The 14917-nt window shown below is 51.2% G+C and overlaps 1 protein-coding gene across 5 annotated transcripts in view; it reads right to left on the bottom strand.

Moving 5' to 3' along the window:
- Window positions 1–14917, bottom strand: part of PDE1C (phosphodiesterase 1C) — a 424272-nt gene that overhangs the window by 351235 nt on the left and 58120 nt on the right. For 3 of the 5 annotated variants that reach the window (XM_037041181.1, XM_037041180.1, XM_037041187.1), the window contains exon 1: window positions 13764–14410. The exons of 1 other annotated variant lie outside the window; for it this stretch is intronic. In XM_037041181.1, the coding sequence (XP_036897076.1) occupies window positions 13764–13848 (85 nt within the window). In that variant the 5' untranslated portion in view covers window positions 13849–14410. Of the gene's footprint in view, window positions 1–13763; window positions 14412–14917 lie in introns of those variants that run through there. One more of the 5 variants, XM_037041178.1, reaches the window with a different exon arrangement.

The raw sequence follows: 14917 nt of genomic DNA, 5'->3' as shown, positions 1-14917 counted from the left end.
AGCTAGGGCACCTCAGTGGCAGGCCCGTCCCCCTCTCTCATGTGCACCTGTCATTGGCCTCCCCGCCTTCTTCCAGCATAGGCCGGCCTGTGAGACTAAAATATTAGTTTGGCGGGGTTGATAGAGGGAAAAAAAGTACTGAACGGGACCAAAGTTTATGTGCCTTCAGTTCTTGAATCTATGTGGTAGTCATAATGACAAATATTTAAAAGCTATCTTTGATGTCATACTCCAGATATTTTAGGCAGGAACATGCCATTATTTCAAATTATATCATTGTTAAATAAAAGATTCCTTTCTTTTCCACCAAACTCTATCTTTGGAGTTCTGCCTGGCAGGTGGCAAGCAGTAGAACTGGCGTCCCCACCCCCACCCCCACCCCCACCCCCACTGGTTGCGTTTGGTAACATTATATATAAACTTTGTATAAATTAGGGAACACTCCAATAGAAAAAAGCATATGCTATTTATAAAAGAATAACACATGACAAAAATGTTTAAAACTCACAAATAATCAAATAAATTAACAGAAGAGAAATATGCCATATTTGACCTATAAAATTATAACTTTTTTAAAGGTTGATATGCACTATAACTAAAGGTCAACAGGCAAACTCATACTTTTTGTGAGAAACTGTAACCTGGTTCAACACAGGAGAGTTAAAATACATATTTCAAATGCTTCACAAATATTCAACCTGACAACCTTACTTCTAAGAAGTTACCTCAAGGCAAAAGGGACTTATAAAGAAACAGTGAGAGTCACTGAGTGGTACTTAGGACAACAACAAAGCAGAAAGAATTTAAACACCCAACAACAAAGACCAGCTAAGTAAACCACAGTACCCGAAAGACCACCAATATGAAATGATATCAATTATACACTGGTAGGTAGGCAGAAAAAGTAAACAACAATACAGTAATGGTCTCATATCTGAAAAAAATAATAATGAATGCATTGATACATATGTGTTAAACTTCAAGCAGATAAACATATTTATCAAAATGTTAATAGTGATTCCCTGTACATGTTGGTATTACAAGTAGGATTTTCTGTTCTTTCCAAACTTTAGCTTATAAATTTTCCACAATCGACACATGCAACTTGCAGAATAATTGTTAAAATCATAAGGATTGTAGTAATGGTATCATGCTGATAATCGTTCATCTTTTTCTCCTTTCAAAAGCATTAATGAACTAATTTTTTCCCCTTAGCATGAAAAGACCATGGGTTCCCATTAATGGAAAAAGACGTGGCTTGCCATCCCCAAGGGACGCCTTCAGTGGGATGATTACAGCTGCTATGGCAACAAGGGCAGAATGTGATGTCACAGAATGATCCAGGGCCTGGGATGCGCCCAGCCCAGCCCAGAGTTCACACTGCCAGCTGGGAACCCAGCAGAGACTTCATTAAGGGCATCTGTTTGGTAATTACTACAAGTTTCCCTTCATCATGCATCCAACTCTGAAAACAGCCTGACCACAGGACTCCAGCTCCCAATCTACAGAAGGCCCTCATTCCCCACTTGTGCAGAGCTCAGAGGGACAGCCCCAGAGACCCAGGGTCAAGTGTCCGCACAGTCTGTCAATGCAGCCTCGATCACAAGGGACCAGGAGGGAAGAAGCCGCCAGAGGACTCTTGCTTTTTTGCAGACAAGCCTCAAGGCGTGTAACTTAGGGATCTAAGACTGCCTCTCCCTGGCATGTTTAAATATTGTCATTTCCGTTAGAGAAAGCCTAGCACGCCTCTAACCCATGGCCAGAAGAGCAAATAGCCGCAAGTGCACAGCAGGCCAGGGGATCCACTGCATCATTAGAACGCATGACGAAGCCCCCAACGGTGATGATGAAGTCCCAAGCCCCTGTTCGCACAGTGCTGTCTGCTCAGAGGAGGGGCAGGCTGCCCTACTGCAAAGAGCCAGACAGACCTGGTTTCAAGTCTCGGCCCCCATATTCAATCTCCTGAGCCTCAGGTTCCTCACCTGTAAACTCAGAATAATAATGAGTAAACAGGGTTGTCGAAAATTAAATGTAAAGCTCTGGTGCTCAAAAAAAGTTTCCGCTAAAAAAAAAAATGTTCACAGAAAACCAGACGGATGGGTCAATGAATCAAATGGTCCCTCCTTCGGTCTCCGTGGGACCAATGCAAAGCTGCCTCTATCTCCAGCCATTTCTCCTGCCAATCATAACAAGAACACGTGCTGGTGTTCTTTCACAGGCTGTTTATCTGCCTAGAATGTTCCCAGAATCTTTCCCCTGCCCATCCCATCCTCAGCCCTGTGCAGATCAGCAATCCCCAAATAAAGCCACACATCAGAGACTTCCTATAACTGCGCACGCCCGGCCATCCTCTAGCTACAGAATCAAAGCAGGGAGCTCAGAAATCTTTAACAAGTTCCCCCTTCAGTTCTTACACAGCCTGCCCTGAGCTGGAAGTACTTGAAACCCGCTGACCTAAGTAATTCTTTACAACTCAGTTCAAGGACTCTCACACGCTGCTGGTGGGATTACAAAATGGTGCAGCCACTTTGGGAAATAATTTGGCAGTTCCTTAAAAATTAAACACGAAATCACCATACGACTGAGCAATTCCACTCCTGGGGATTTACCCAGGAGAATGAGAACATGCGTGCATGCCAAGACTTGTACATGAATGTCTATAGCAGCATCACTCATGGTAGCCAAAAATGGGAACCACCTGTGTCCATCAACTGTTGAATGATAAACACACGTATCACATATACCAACATGATGGACACCATTCAAAATAAAACAATGAAGTGGTTATCCATGGCAATTAGACAACTCTGAAACTTTACTAAAAATCATGAACTTTTAAAGTGAGTGAGTTTTATGGCATATAAAGTACACCTCAATAAAACTGAGTGAGGAGAATGGAAGTGACGAGGGAAGAGAAGGCAGGAGAAACTGAGCCCACGCCTTCACTGACTCCTGCAGGCGGCAAGCCCACTCCCCTTGATCCTTTATAAGTCCTCCAAACACTGAGCCCAAGGATGTCATTTTTCAATATCAGTCTCCCCTGTAAGTCCACACACTTTTTGAGAAAGAAAAAACTGTCTAGCATCCTCTTAGATTTGCAGGACAGTGGGCGCCCAGCAAATGTCTATACGAGAGCACATGAAGGAGTGCGTGACCCACTGAGCTTTCCGTTGAAACAAACTGTAAGAGACATGTGGTCCTCAGAGCTTCACACCCAGCCTGCCTCCCTCGTACGTAGTCACCAACCCTGTCATTGGGATGCTAAGAGGAGATGTTGGCTCTCCCACAAGTGCTCCAAATTTTCACCAAAGGCATGTCCCTCGGGTGTTCAGAAGAGCCCTTCCTGCCCTGGCCAGTGTGGGTCGGTTGGTTGGAGCATCATCCTGTAAACCACAGGTCACGGGTTCGAGTTAGGGCACATACTTAGGCTGCTGGTTTGGTCCCCTGTAGGAGCACGTGTGAAGTGACTGGTGGATGTTTCTCTCCCTCTCTCTCACCCCCTTACCCTCTCTCTCTAAAACCAGTAAAGCGTGTTCTCAGGAGGAAAAAAGGGAGGGAAGGAGGAACCCTTCCCTGACGGCTCCCATGCACAGGTAGGCTCACACATAACCATTTTAATGACTGAAGGGGTGGGGAAAGAGGGAGAGAGAGTTTGTGTGTGTGGGGGGGGTGTATAAAACATGTGTGTGTAACTGGAGAGGCTGCACTGTGCAGATAGACCATGCTGTGAAATGCTCAGGTGAGCTACACCTGGTTTGTGGGCTACCAGGAATCGGAGGCTGAGATGAGCCCAAGAGAGGGCCTAGGCACTGAGTCAGAGAACACAAGAGCTGGGAACCTGTAAATGTCCATTCGTGCGATTGCGGTTTAAAAAGCAGGTAACGGAACAACATGTGTGGATCCCACCCAACACCAAACTGCAACAGACCATTATGGGAACCTGGGGGAAAGAAAACTGTGGAAACAGAGTCACCTAACCAGTANGGAGGCTGATCTCAGCCCAAGAGAGGGCCTAGGCACTGAGTCAGAGAACACAAGAGCTGGGAACCTGTAAATGTCCATTCGTGCGATTGCGGTTTAAAAAGCAGGTAACGGAACAACATGTGTGGATCCCACCCAACACCAAACTGCAACAGACCATTATGGGAACCTGGGGGAAAGAAAACTGTGGAAACAGAGTCACCTAACCAGTAACAGAGGTCATCCCTGAAGAATGAGGTTTCCTTTCCCGAGTTCCTAAGATGAACATGAATCATTTTTACAGGCAAGTAAAATTAATAATCCTGTCCTGATTTCCCTAAAGAAGTGAAGTGATTAGGAAGAGGAAGTGAGCCTGCAGCCCCCACGGACCACCTGCCTCTCCAGCACTCTCACGGCTGGTCTGGTTTGTCCCAGGGCAGAAGGCACGCCCAGGAGGATGCAGGAAGGCCCAGGCATGAAGGAGGGATGCCATGCACACGGTAGCAGCTCATTACCTTGCAACAGCAGGAGCGGCCAACGCATACCGCTGGACTGACTCCCCCAGTCTAACCCAAGTGTACACAGGGGACATACCTCTGATGGTGTCCCTTCTGCTTATAGTGGTTTGCTGCCTTCCACTGCTCTTGAGAAAAAAAACGGAACGCTTCAGCTGGTCTACAAGAACTCCTTGCCCACCTCTCCAGCCTCTTCCAGATCCATATCCCTCCCCCACCCACCCTCTAGCCACAGGACCTTTGCACAGGCTGTCCACTCTACCTGGGTGCTCCCTCAACCCCTTCACCAGGGAAGCTCCCCACCCAGTCCCACAAACTTGGTCCCTCGCACAGCACCCTGGCCTTCCCTTGAGGGTGCATTCTGGCCATGCCATGCTGCCCGTGGGCTCTGCTGGGCTAGTCGGTTTCACTTGCACTGGATCCCCAGTGCTAACACGGTAGCTGTCATGCGGCAGGCCCTCCATGAAGAAAGACTAAGTGACTGATGACAACCGTGGGCTAGTGAGGATGCTACAAAGTATGAGCCAGGAGAACAGCAAAGGCCAGACCACGAAAGGCCTATGAGCCCAATTTGGGGGTGCAGGCTCTATCCTGCCAGCAGTGGGAAGCTCCTGGATGGTTTTAAAGTGGAGGGGAGCAAGGTCAACCGTGTGTTCCAAAAGAACATTCTAGCTGCCGTATTAAGAGGAGTTAGGAGGGGAGGCGAGTTGAGAGGGAGGTCAGACCACTGGGAACTCCTGTGGCAGACTCAGTGAGAGATGAGGAGGGTTTGAACTAAGGCGGATGAGAGGGAAGAGAAAGTTCGAACAGGAAAGGGTTTGGAACAGAATATGCAGAGCACCTGATGGCTAACGAGAGAGGCGGGGGCGGGACAGGGGAAGAAAGAATCAAAGGTGGTTCCCTGATTTCTGGTTCCCACGCCTTCCGTAATGCAGAAGTTGGCCACGAGTCGTGGTTCTGAAACTGGTCACTGTGCCCCTTAAAGCCTCAGTTTCTACACCTGTAAAATGGAGCTGCTCGTGGGTCTCTTGCGGGGTTATTGGTAGAATCAAATGAGTGGATGTTGGGGAAAGTGCTTCAAAAACAGCAAAGCCTTATTCTCACCATCATTAACATGGGGGAGCTGCCTGGTGGGAACGGCCCTCCTGAAACAGTCACTGAGGCCAGACTTGCAGTCCTGCACAACTGGCCTGACTTCCTCCTCATTTACAAGTTTCACCAGCTTACACGGTTGGCCTCACAAATGACCCAGAGCTGAACCTTGTTAGAGAGCTGGGTTTCCCCAGAGCCGGGCAGGTGCTTGGGATCTGGTGCTGCTCAGAGGCCTGCTGGTCCGCTCTCCAAGAGAGGATGGCTTCCTCTTCAACAGTCATCGACTTGACTAAATGTGAAAACTTAACGTAGCTTCCAACTGTTAAAGGAAGATAAGTCACTAGACACAATGAGTCTTCCCTAGAAATTGTGAGCAAATGACTTTGAAATAAAAATCCATCCACTTTCCCACCTGCTGCCTAAATCCCTGCGTTAATTAGGGGTCAGACAACACTGGCCTTCTCCTGGGGCCTCCTGGAGAGACAGGGCTTCCCAAGGGCTGGAGGCTTCCCCTCCTTTGTGATTCCAGGGCCAACGTCTAAGCCAGCTGGGACACCTTCAGGTTTTGCAGGAAGGAGGGAGAGAAGTAGGGGAGAGGAGGAGAGGGGAGGGGAAATGGGAAGGGAAAGGAACTAAGTTCATGAGCGGCTGGGATGGTCTCATTACTGGACCGGCACTTAACATGTCATATCAGGTACCGACATCATTGATCCTACTTGGCAAGATTCCAAAAGGAGATTCCGAAAGGTAAAGAGAGCGGTTCAATATTTCATAAATGATGCGCAGCAGAGCCCAGCAACCTAGCTTCTGGTCTTTCAACCACACTCACTACCCTAATTCTTTGAGACGATCTCCAAAAGTCAAGATGTCTGATGAATAAGACATACAAGTCAACAGGCCCGACACTGCATCCCCCAGTAAAGAATAAATGAAGAGCCCTGGCTGGTATAGCTCAGTGGATTGAGCACGGGCCTGCGAACCACACGATCGCGGTTCGATTCCCAGTCAGGGCACATGCCTGGGTTGCAGGCCAGTTCCCAGCAGGGGACTCACGAGAAGCAACCATACATTTCTCTCCTTCTCTCCTTCCCTTCCCCTCTAAAGATAAATAAATAAAATCTTAAAAAATAAAAGTAATCTTTTAAAAAAAGTATAAATGAGGAGTAAACAGGGGACCAGCACTCACCTGAACTCTGAGGACCTCCTTGGAAACCCCTCACTCATCAGTCACTGCCCCAGTGGCAACCTCACTCAAAAAAGCTGAATTAGGCCGTCTACGAAAAGCTCTTTCTTTAAGGCTAAACCAGTCCATGTAGTCATTCATGCAAGATGACTGATCCTTCTCCTATGTCCTTTCCCAAAACCACCGAACCAATGGGACCTACCCTGGGCTGTTATTGAGTAGAGAGGAAGCCCAGCTCTGGCCATCAGAAGCAAGAAAAGGCGGGAGTCATCAATCAGTTTGTGGGGATCCCCCCAGAGAAACGAATCCCGGCAGCAGCATCCGCGGACCAGCACTCACCAGGTAGTCTCCGCTGCCTGGGGCCTCTGGCCAGCAGACACTGCCCTCCCGCAAGTGAAAACCAGCCTCCAGCCACTCGGCCTCCAAGCCTCCCCAGGGCTCCTGGGGGAAGGCCAAGGCCAAGCTCCTGCCACAGGAGCCCGCCTGCCAAACGGCACAGGAAGTGCCAACCAGCTCTTCCCAGAGCAGCTGGCACCAATTACCCCGACCCAGCTGGAAGCCCTCGGCGGGGGTGAGGCAGGAGCTCCAGAAGCCCAGCCTGGTCGGAAATCCTGCACTAAATCAAAAACATCCTGGCAGCTGAGCAGGCCCTTGACATGGCGGCTGGTGGGGGGACTATGGGAGGCAGCAGGAGGCAGGCTGGGGTGGAGGGGGGTGGGGGCGTGCTCCAGGGCAGCAGCTGTGGGCTGGGACCCTTGCCCGCTCCCTTGATTTCCGAGCCTCACAGCCAACCAGAGGTTGGGCACCTGGCGGGTGCCAGGTTCCTACCTTCCTCCCCCTGCCAAACTCGCCAACAGCACAACAGAAGGAAGCGCTATCCCCACTGGCGAACGAGGGACCTGTGGCTCAAGGAGATTAACGATCTTTCCTCAAGCGCCGGACAGAAACTGCAGGGACAGGTCTTCTGTGTCACTTTCCTTTCAAAAACCTAGCCTCCTGGCACAGGAGAGCTAAGCACCTGAAAAGGGATGCCCTTTGCAAAGCCACTGCCAGGCAGGAACCGAATCCTGAAAGACCATTAAATGGTTGTGGAGAGGGGAGCGTTTGGAGGTCCACCACGGCTCCATCAGGAACAGCATCAGACACCGAGGCCCAAGGACACAGGAGGGCCTGCCTCTTGGCAGGAAGGGCAAATCTTGAACAGCTGATAATTAAGGTCAAGGTCATCCTTATAGCTTTTGAGGACAAATACATATGGGTGTTTGATCCAGAAAGACTCCAAGCTGGTTGTTATTATTATTATTATTATTATCATGTTAATAATATGGAAGTATATTATTATGAGTATATATAATGGATATATAATAACACTATTAAGGAAATAATAATAAGCATATATCTAGAACTATATATCAGGTGTTGTTTCAAATGCTTAGTGTACTTTAACCCATTTCATCATCCAAAACCCTAGGAGACAGACAATACAATTATCTTCTTTTAACAGATGAACCTAGAGAAATACAGAGAGGTTCAGCAACTTGCCCAAGACCACACAGCAAATGAACTGTGAAGCCAAAATTCAAAGAAACTCAAGCTGCCGAATTCATGCTCTTCCCCTCTGCACATACTGTCTCTCCAATCCAGCGGGACCCATGCAAGGGTCTCCCATACTGTTACACAATAAAAAGCCCCATTTATTGTTTGTGATGAACAGGTTCACTAACATGAATCAAAACAACAAAGGCTTTGCACCACATCAGAACGAAAGGAGAGCTAGCCCTGCAGCAAGCAGAAACACTCGGAGATGCCCCTCATCCCTGCATTTCCCACCAGAATTGATGTCACAAAGGGAAATGACAGCTACACACCGACACTTTGGGTCCTTCCTCGGGTCTCATTCAGTGATTATCTCTACACCAGGAAGAGACCCCAGTCTTCTCCCCCTTATTCCTCATACCGGACACTTCCCTTCTGACACTTCTGGTCACTGAATCTGTGGGGTCTTCTCTCCTCCAAGAAACTCTGTGACACCAGCTGGGTGTCCTCCAACTGACCTCCACCCTGACGTGACCCACCAGGAGCCAGCATCAGACCCCACAGGTTAAGGGTTCAGTCACATGAGAGACTGCCCCCCACTGCCAATGCCGATGGCAAGTAGCAGGACCCCAGGTTACATCTGTCTGACTGGGCTACAAATTGGAGGTGCCCATGACCCCCCCACCTTGGTTTCAATTATTTCCTAGAACAACTCACAGAACTCAGGGAATGCTGCATTTACCAGTTCACTAGGGGACTTGATGAAGGACGCAGATAAACAGCCAGGGAGCACAAGGCGAGATTGGGGAGGATTCCGAGGACAGGAGCTTCTGTCCCCAGAGGGTTGGGGTGGTCACCCCCCTGTACACAGACATGGTCACCGACCTGAAAGCTCCTCGGGCCCCATACTTTTGGGGTTCTTACAGAGGCTTCATTTCCAGCCTTTCTTCCTCTCTGGAGAAGGTGGGGGAGGCGGGCTGGCTGAAAATGCCAAGCTTCTAACCATGGCTTGGTCTTTCTGGTGACCAGCCCCCCAACCACAAGGAGCCACCCAGAGTCCCGCAGTCTTGAGAGAGCTGTGCAGAGTGGGAGAGAGTCTGGGCAACTGGTTCTGATGGACGGCCGTGGAATATTTCACCTTAGATCCTTACTCAGTTCTTTGCTCCCCACTGTCACCCCAACCAGGTATACAATGCCCAAAGGTCTTGCCCCCAGCCCCATCTGCCCAGACAAGACCCTTGGCCAAGAGCACCAAGATTAGTCTGGACTGAGAAAGTCTTCAACCATGTGCCCCACAGGAGGCCAGGCCTCAGTGCCTGGGCTGGAGAGTGGGCCACACCCCCAGTGCATGCAGCCAAGTTATCCCGGCCTGGACAAAGCCACGGAGCCCTGCCCGCCAAGGAACTCCTCTAGGAGGAGGATGGGCCAGCAGGCCTGCCCACTCAGCATGGTTCCCAGCTCCTGACAGTCCAAGGGCAGGACAGGGAACCCTCTCCCCAGCCCCTTGGGCCTCTGTTTGCTGTCTAGGGGCCCCTTATCTTTCCTCCTCTGGGACAACCTCACAGGGAGCTGGTGGCAGTTGCTACAGGAAACGCATCCCTCTGTTAGCAACACCTCTTCCAGTACAGGCCTAGAATTTTCCACAACACTACCAGGTCCGTTGGTGAGGGAAGCAGCGTCTCTGCTCTATACCGCCCCCCATTTTACACCCTCCCACCGTCATGGCTTCTCCCATGTCCCTCTGACACCTCGGAGGCCATCACCGTGGGAAGAGGGGAAATGAGAGAACCTCACTTTCTCATCTGCAAAATGAGAACCAAAAGAGAGCGAAGGAGGCCCTCTCAGATGGTTAAGAAAAGTGCTTTGTGTTTTGCAGAAATGCTTCCCTTTGGGGGGAGAATGTGTGTGTTTTCTGCAGCCTCAGAGAGAAAGTAAGAATCTATGAACTGACTCAACACAAACCCAAACAGGCACCCAAGCCCCAGAAGACAGGGGAACAGTGACAGACAACCGTCCTCCCCACCCTCAGCCGTTCACTCCGCTGGGCAGCACACGCACCACCCGAGGGCTTCCTGGGGAGGGGGCTGTCGAACCGTGGAGGCCCCACGACACCCAGCACCTTCTGGATGCGGCACATGTGCAACCTCAGGGTCGTGCGTCCAAGACCTCTTCGCCATGTACTTGACTCCATCACCTGGGAAAATGATGTAAAGAGGTCAAAAGGCCATTGGCCCTGGGACACAGGAGCCCAGGGCTGAACAGGCAGCTGTGGTGGGAGGCAGGTTAACAAACCTGCTTTCTTCCACCTGATCGTCCTGGAGTGAGGCCCACCCAACCTGTAGCAAAGGTCGACTCTTTCTGGTGTCTCCCCAGCCTGCACTGGCTTAGCAGAAACTCCCTGATCCCTCCTCATGGAGACGAGGGGCTGGGCCCCAGGCCCAGGCCAAGGTCAAGTCCACTGTGGGAGGCAGTGCAGTGAGGACAAACCCTGAACTGAGGGGTCAAGAAAGCAGTGTTTTGAACCTAACTCTGCCACTAGCCAGCTTGTGACTTTCAGCAAGTTGCCTGCTCTCGGAGTCTTAGGAGTTCCTTCCCCTAACGTGGGGTGCTAACAGCCACTTTCAGGGTTGTCGTGAGCAAAGCACCCGCTCAGTGTCTACACCCCATGGCTGCCTCTTCTCAGCGCAGCCTGGGTCACAGCATCCCAGAGTCCCTGCAGGCAGGGTAGAGGCCGGGGCTGGAGCCCTAGGCTTACACATCAGAGGGACCCCCCAATGTTTCTCTATGGGGGTGCTACCAGTGTTTAGGGCAACTCCTCACTGTGAGCGGTCATCCCCACATGCTGCAGGATGTTAACTCCTGCAACCTCTGTTCTCTGCCACCCAGCCACCCAGGCACCCAGCCACCCAGCCACCCAGTCACCCAGCCACCAAGTCACCAAGTCACCCAGCCACCCAGCATGGTGCTTCAGAGAACAGACCCCTGGGAAGTACCACCCCTGCTAGAGAACCACAGCTGAAGCCTTCTCCCTGCCCAGTCTGCACCAGAAGTGGACACCTTCTCCTAGCCCAGGAGTGTCCACTCTCAGAGAGAGATTCCGCCTGGAGCCCCCCAAGGAAAGTTTCTTCTTGACCTAGCAGGTGGGTCACACCTCCCTCTGGCAGGGTCCCTGAAACCCCCCATTGTCCTCACAGGGCCCCCCTGGTAATATTCTCTGAACATGCCAGTACCTAACATAACACGAGTTCCTTCAATGACAGGCTCTGACCCAGAGAGTTTGCATAATTAGCAGGCCGGGAGAGGGACTGATTTCCAACGGCAAAGGGTCGGACACCTGAGAAAAGGAGAGGCTTCAGGACCACCGGGATCTCATCAGGCTCCTTTTCCACCTGGAGGAGGGGAACTGCCCACCTACTCCTCCTGCTGAAGCCGTGTGACAAAGCCGGCAGGCACAGATGTGGACTACAAGACATCTGTCTGTTCTCAAAGCAAGTCCTGACCGCCAGTGCCCCACGCAGACATCGCAGGAGTGGGAGTCTTCGATCTTGGAAGAAATATCTATAATACCCTCGACAGACAGCACTTGAAAAGTACACACACACACAAAGATAAGTGCATGTGTGTGCATAAGGTATATGTTACTATGTTAGTTATATAATTACTATGTGATTAATATGTAGTAGTTATATAATACATAGTACAGTCATTAATATCTAGTAATTATTGTTATATACTATATAGTTAATACATTGATTACATATATAATTAATATTGACTCTATCCATTATAAGTGCTTGCAAATTAATAAATGATAAACTTCCCCCCAAGGACAAACATACAGACCAAGGACACAAAAAGGCAATTTCACAAAAGAAGTGAAATGCAGGTGGCATTGAGATGCTACCTTCCACCTCTCAAACTCTTCCTAAATTAAAGTGTCTGGGGCTCATGAGAGCAACTGAGTAACTGGACGGATTGCTGGTAGGAGTGTGACCTGCTATTTCCAGAGGTGAGTTGAACAATACGTTTTAGAGTCCCCCAAAATATACACACTCTGGGACCAAGCAATCGGACTTCTAGAAACCTATCCTGAAAGAGTATTCATGGGTGTGCTCAAAGATGTTGTCTTGTTCCACTGTTTATTAGGGCAAAACCTAAAAGCAACCTAAGTAGCCAACACGAGGAGATTGATGAACTATTCTATGCACAGCAGAAACAAATCTAATAAGAAATATTCGATTACCAAACATTATGATTGCATTTTATTCAAGAAAATTAGACTTAATTTTGAGCTTAGACTTAATTCTGGAAATAACGTGTGCAGCCCATGGCCCACTGGGGCCACTTTGTTAGAAAGACCCAAAGCGGTCCAGAGGTGAGCCCCCATCCCTTGGTCTCTTCCAGCCCTGAGCAATTTCCTGGGCCACCTCCAAGCCTGCACCAACCCCCAAAAGCAAATTAACACACCCCTCATTTTCAAAGGCTTGGGGGCTTGACTTGGCCCCACTGCTCTCCAAACCGACATTCCAGGCTTCGCCCGCCTCCTGGAAAGGTGAGGAGGCAAGCTCCGACCATTATTTGAAAACAGCGCCCAGCGCTGGACCACGCGCATCAAGAAGCGACCTCTTCCAGTTCAGCTTGCAGAGGGTCAGCCCCCGGTCCTGCTCCCTCTAATAGCCACGATGATACTTCCAGCCCCCTCCTGTGCTCCTCCTGGTAAAGAGTTTAAAGAAAGCAGTGCGCCACTGGGAGATCAGAGGATAAGAGGCAGCTTTTTCGCAAATATCTCAGTGATACAGTACATCACTCCCTGCCTGCATATTCATTCTCTCTCTCTAACTTTTGCAGAAACTATCATCTAATCTCTCTCTCTCCCAACCTATTTCTACGCCTGTCTGTCTCACCCTCCTCACCTCTCTAGTTCCTGGCGCTGTCCACCCTCTCTGTCATTCCGTCTGTTAGTCTCAGTGTTGGCATCTGTCTGTCTCTATTTCTGACCTGGTGTCTTGGTGTTTCCATTGACGTCTCTGTGTCTAGCTGTCTCGGTCACTCTGTCTCTCTGTGGGTCCCTCTGGGTATCTCCGTCTCGGTGTCCATCGTGTCCCGTCCTGTGCTCGCTGACGTCCCTCTCGCTATTTCTATCTCCATCTCTCTGCCTCCATCCCTGTCCCTCTCCCTCCCGAGTTAAGTTACTAAAATCACAGCAAGGAAACCGAGCCCTTCAGAGACGCGGCTTCCCTGGGATGCGGGGTTAGAGCGGAGGGAGGGGCGCCGCGGGGAGCCCCAGTCGCAGCGACCGGCCACACGCAGGATTTCCCCGGCCCTGTCACTGCTCCCCAGGCTTCTGGCCAGCGCCTCGAGGCCCTGCCTGACCTCTGGCCACCCCCAAATCCCTCGGCTAGAAAGCGCCCTGACCGCCACCACCAGAAAGAGCGCTTGCCCAAGCCTCAAGTCAGACGGGGGAGGAAAGTTCTCACCAATGGTGAAGCTGTAGCCATCGATGCTGAAAGTGGCGCTCCTGCACTTTTTGAAGCCCTCTTTCCTGCTGCTGGCGTCCGTCATGGCTCAGCTCCGCGGGCCCTCAGCGCCCGAGGTCCCCAGCAGCAAAGCAGCAGCCCCGCGCCCACGCCCCGAGCTCGGCCGCGTCCCCTCCCCCTTGGCCGTGCTGCGCGCTGCGCTGAGCCGGCAGGTCTGCGGTCCGCCGCTGGTGGCGAGCTGGGCGCGGGGACCGCAAAGTCAGCTAATGCACTAGACGCGCGCGGCAGAGTCAGCCAGCATGGCAACTGCCCCAGCTCCAGTGCCAACTTCAGATGCGACAGCAGGGCCGAGGAAGTCAGGCGGCACCCGCACGGAGCGTGCGTCTCCGGGCGGGCGGCGGGTGGGAGCCGAAATCCCGTCTGTTCCACCCAAGTCTCTGGGAGCCTCGGAAACCCGCGCGCTACGCGCACGTCTGTTTTCCCTCTGGGCTTCGCCCGCCCCTCTCTGGGGGCTGGTGGGGTTCGGGGACCCAAGGGAATGGCTCCGATTTGGCCTCGTGCTTCTAGATGTTTTCTCTGGCAGGCAGGAGAGCTCGCAAAAAGCACATCAACAGATGGAAAAGCAAACACTGAAGCCGGGCAGATGCTGCCAAAGTTTACTCCAAACAAGGAAGCCGGGAAATCGCCACACCCACTTCCTCCCAGCAGCCGGCCCCCAAACCGGCCTGGAGCCCGAGATCACTTCTCAGCAGCACCCCCACCCCTACCCCGCGCGGCCCCCGCTGCCCACCAAGGGATGATTATCAGAGTAACCCATATCTGTGGCCCAGCGCTTTCACACGAAGGCCAGCGGTCGGTCGTGCGATTCACGACCAAGCTCTAGCCCACTCCCAACGGCTCATCTCAGCGCTTTCCAATGTGGTATTTGTGCCAAATACGATGCTCCTGAAACTTGGCGGAGGTGGGAGAGATGTTAGCAATCCTGCAGCCAACCCTGTGGTTACAAAAGAGGAAACTGAGGCCGAGAGAGACTGGACTAAGGTCCTACAGCTAGAAAGTGGCAGCATTTGGACATAGGTGTTTCGTTTTATGACGTCCATCACTGGTCCTCCCAGGACCTGGAATGGCTGAGTTAGGCAAGGTCTACACAGGGG

The sequence above is a fragment of the Sturnira hondurensis genome, unplaced genomic scaffold, assembly GCF_014824575.4.
Source record: "Sturnira hondurensis isolate 20B ecotype Veracruz unplaced genomic scaffold, ASM1482457v3 Scaffold0002840, whole genome shotgun sequence".
NCBI lineage: Eukaryota > Metazoa > Chordata > Mammalia > Chiroptera > Phyllostomidae > Sturnira > Sturnira hondurensis.
This window is presented reverse-complemented; position numbering and strand designations above follow the sequence as displayed.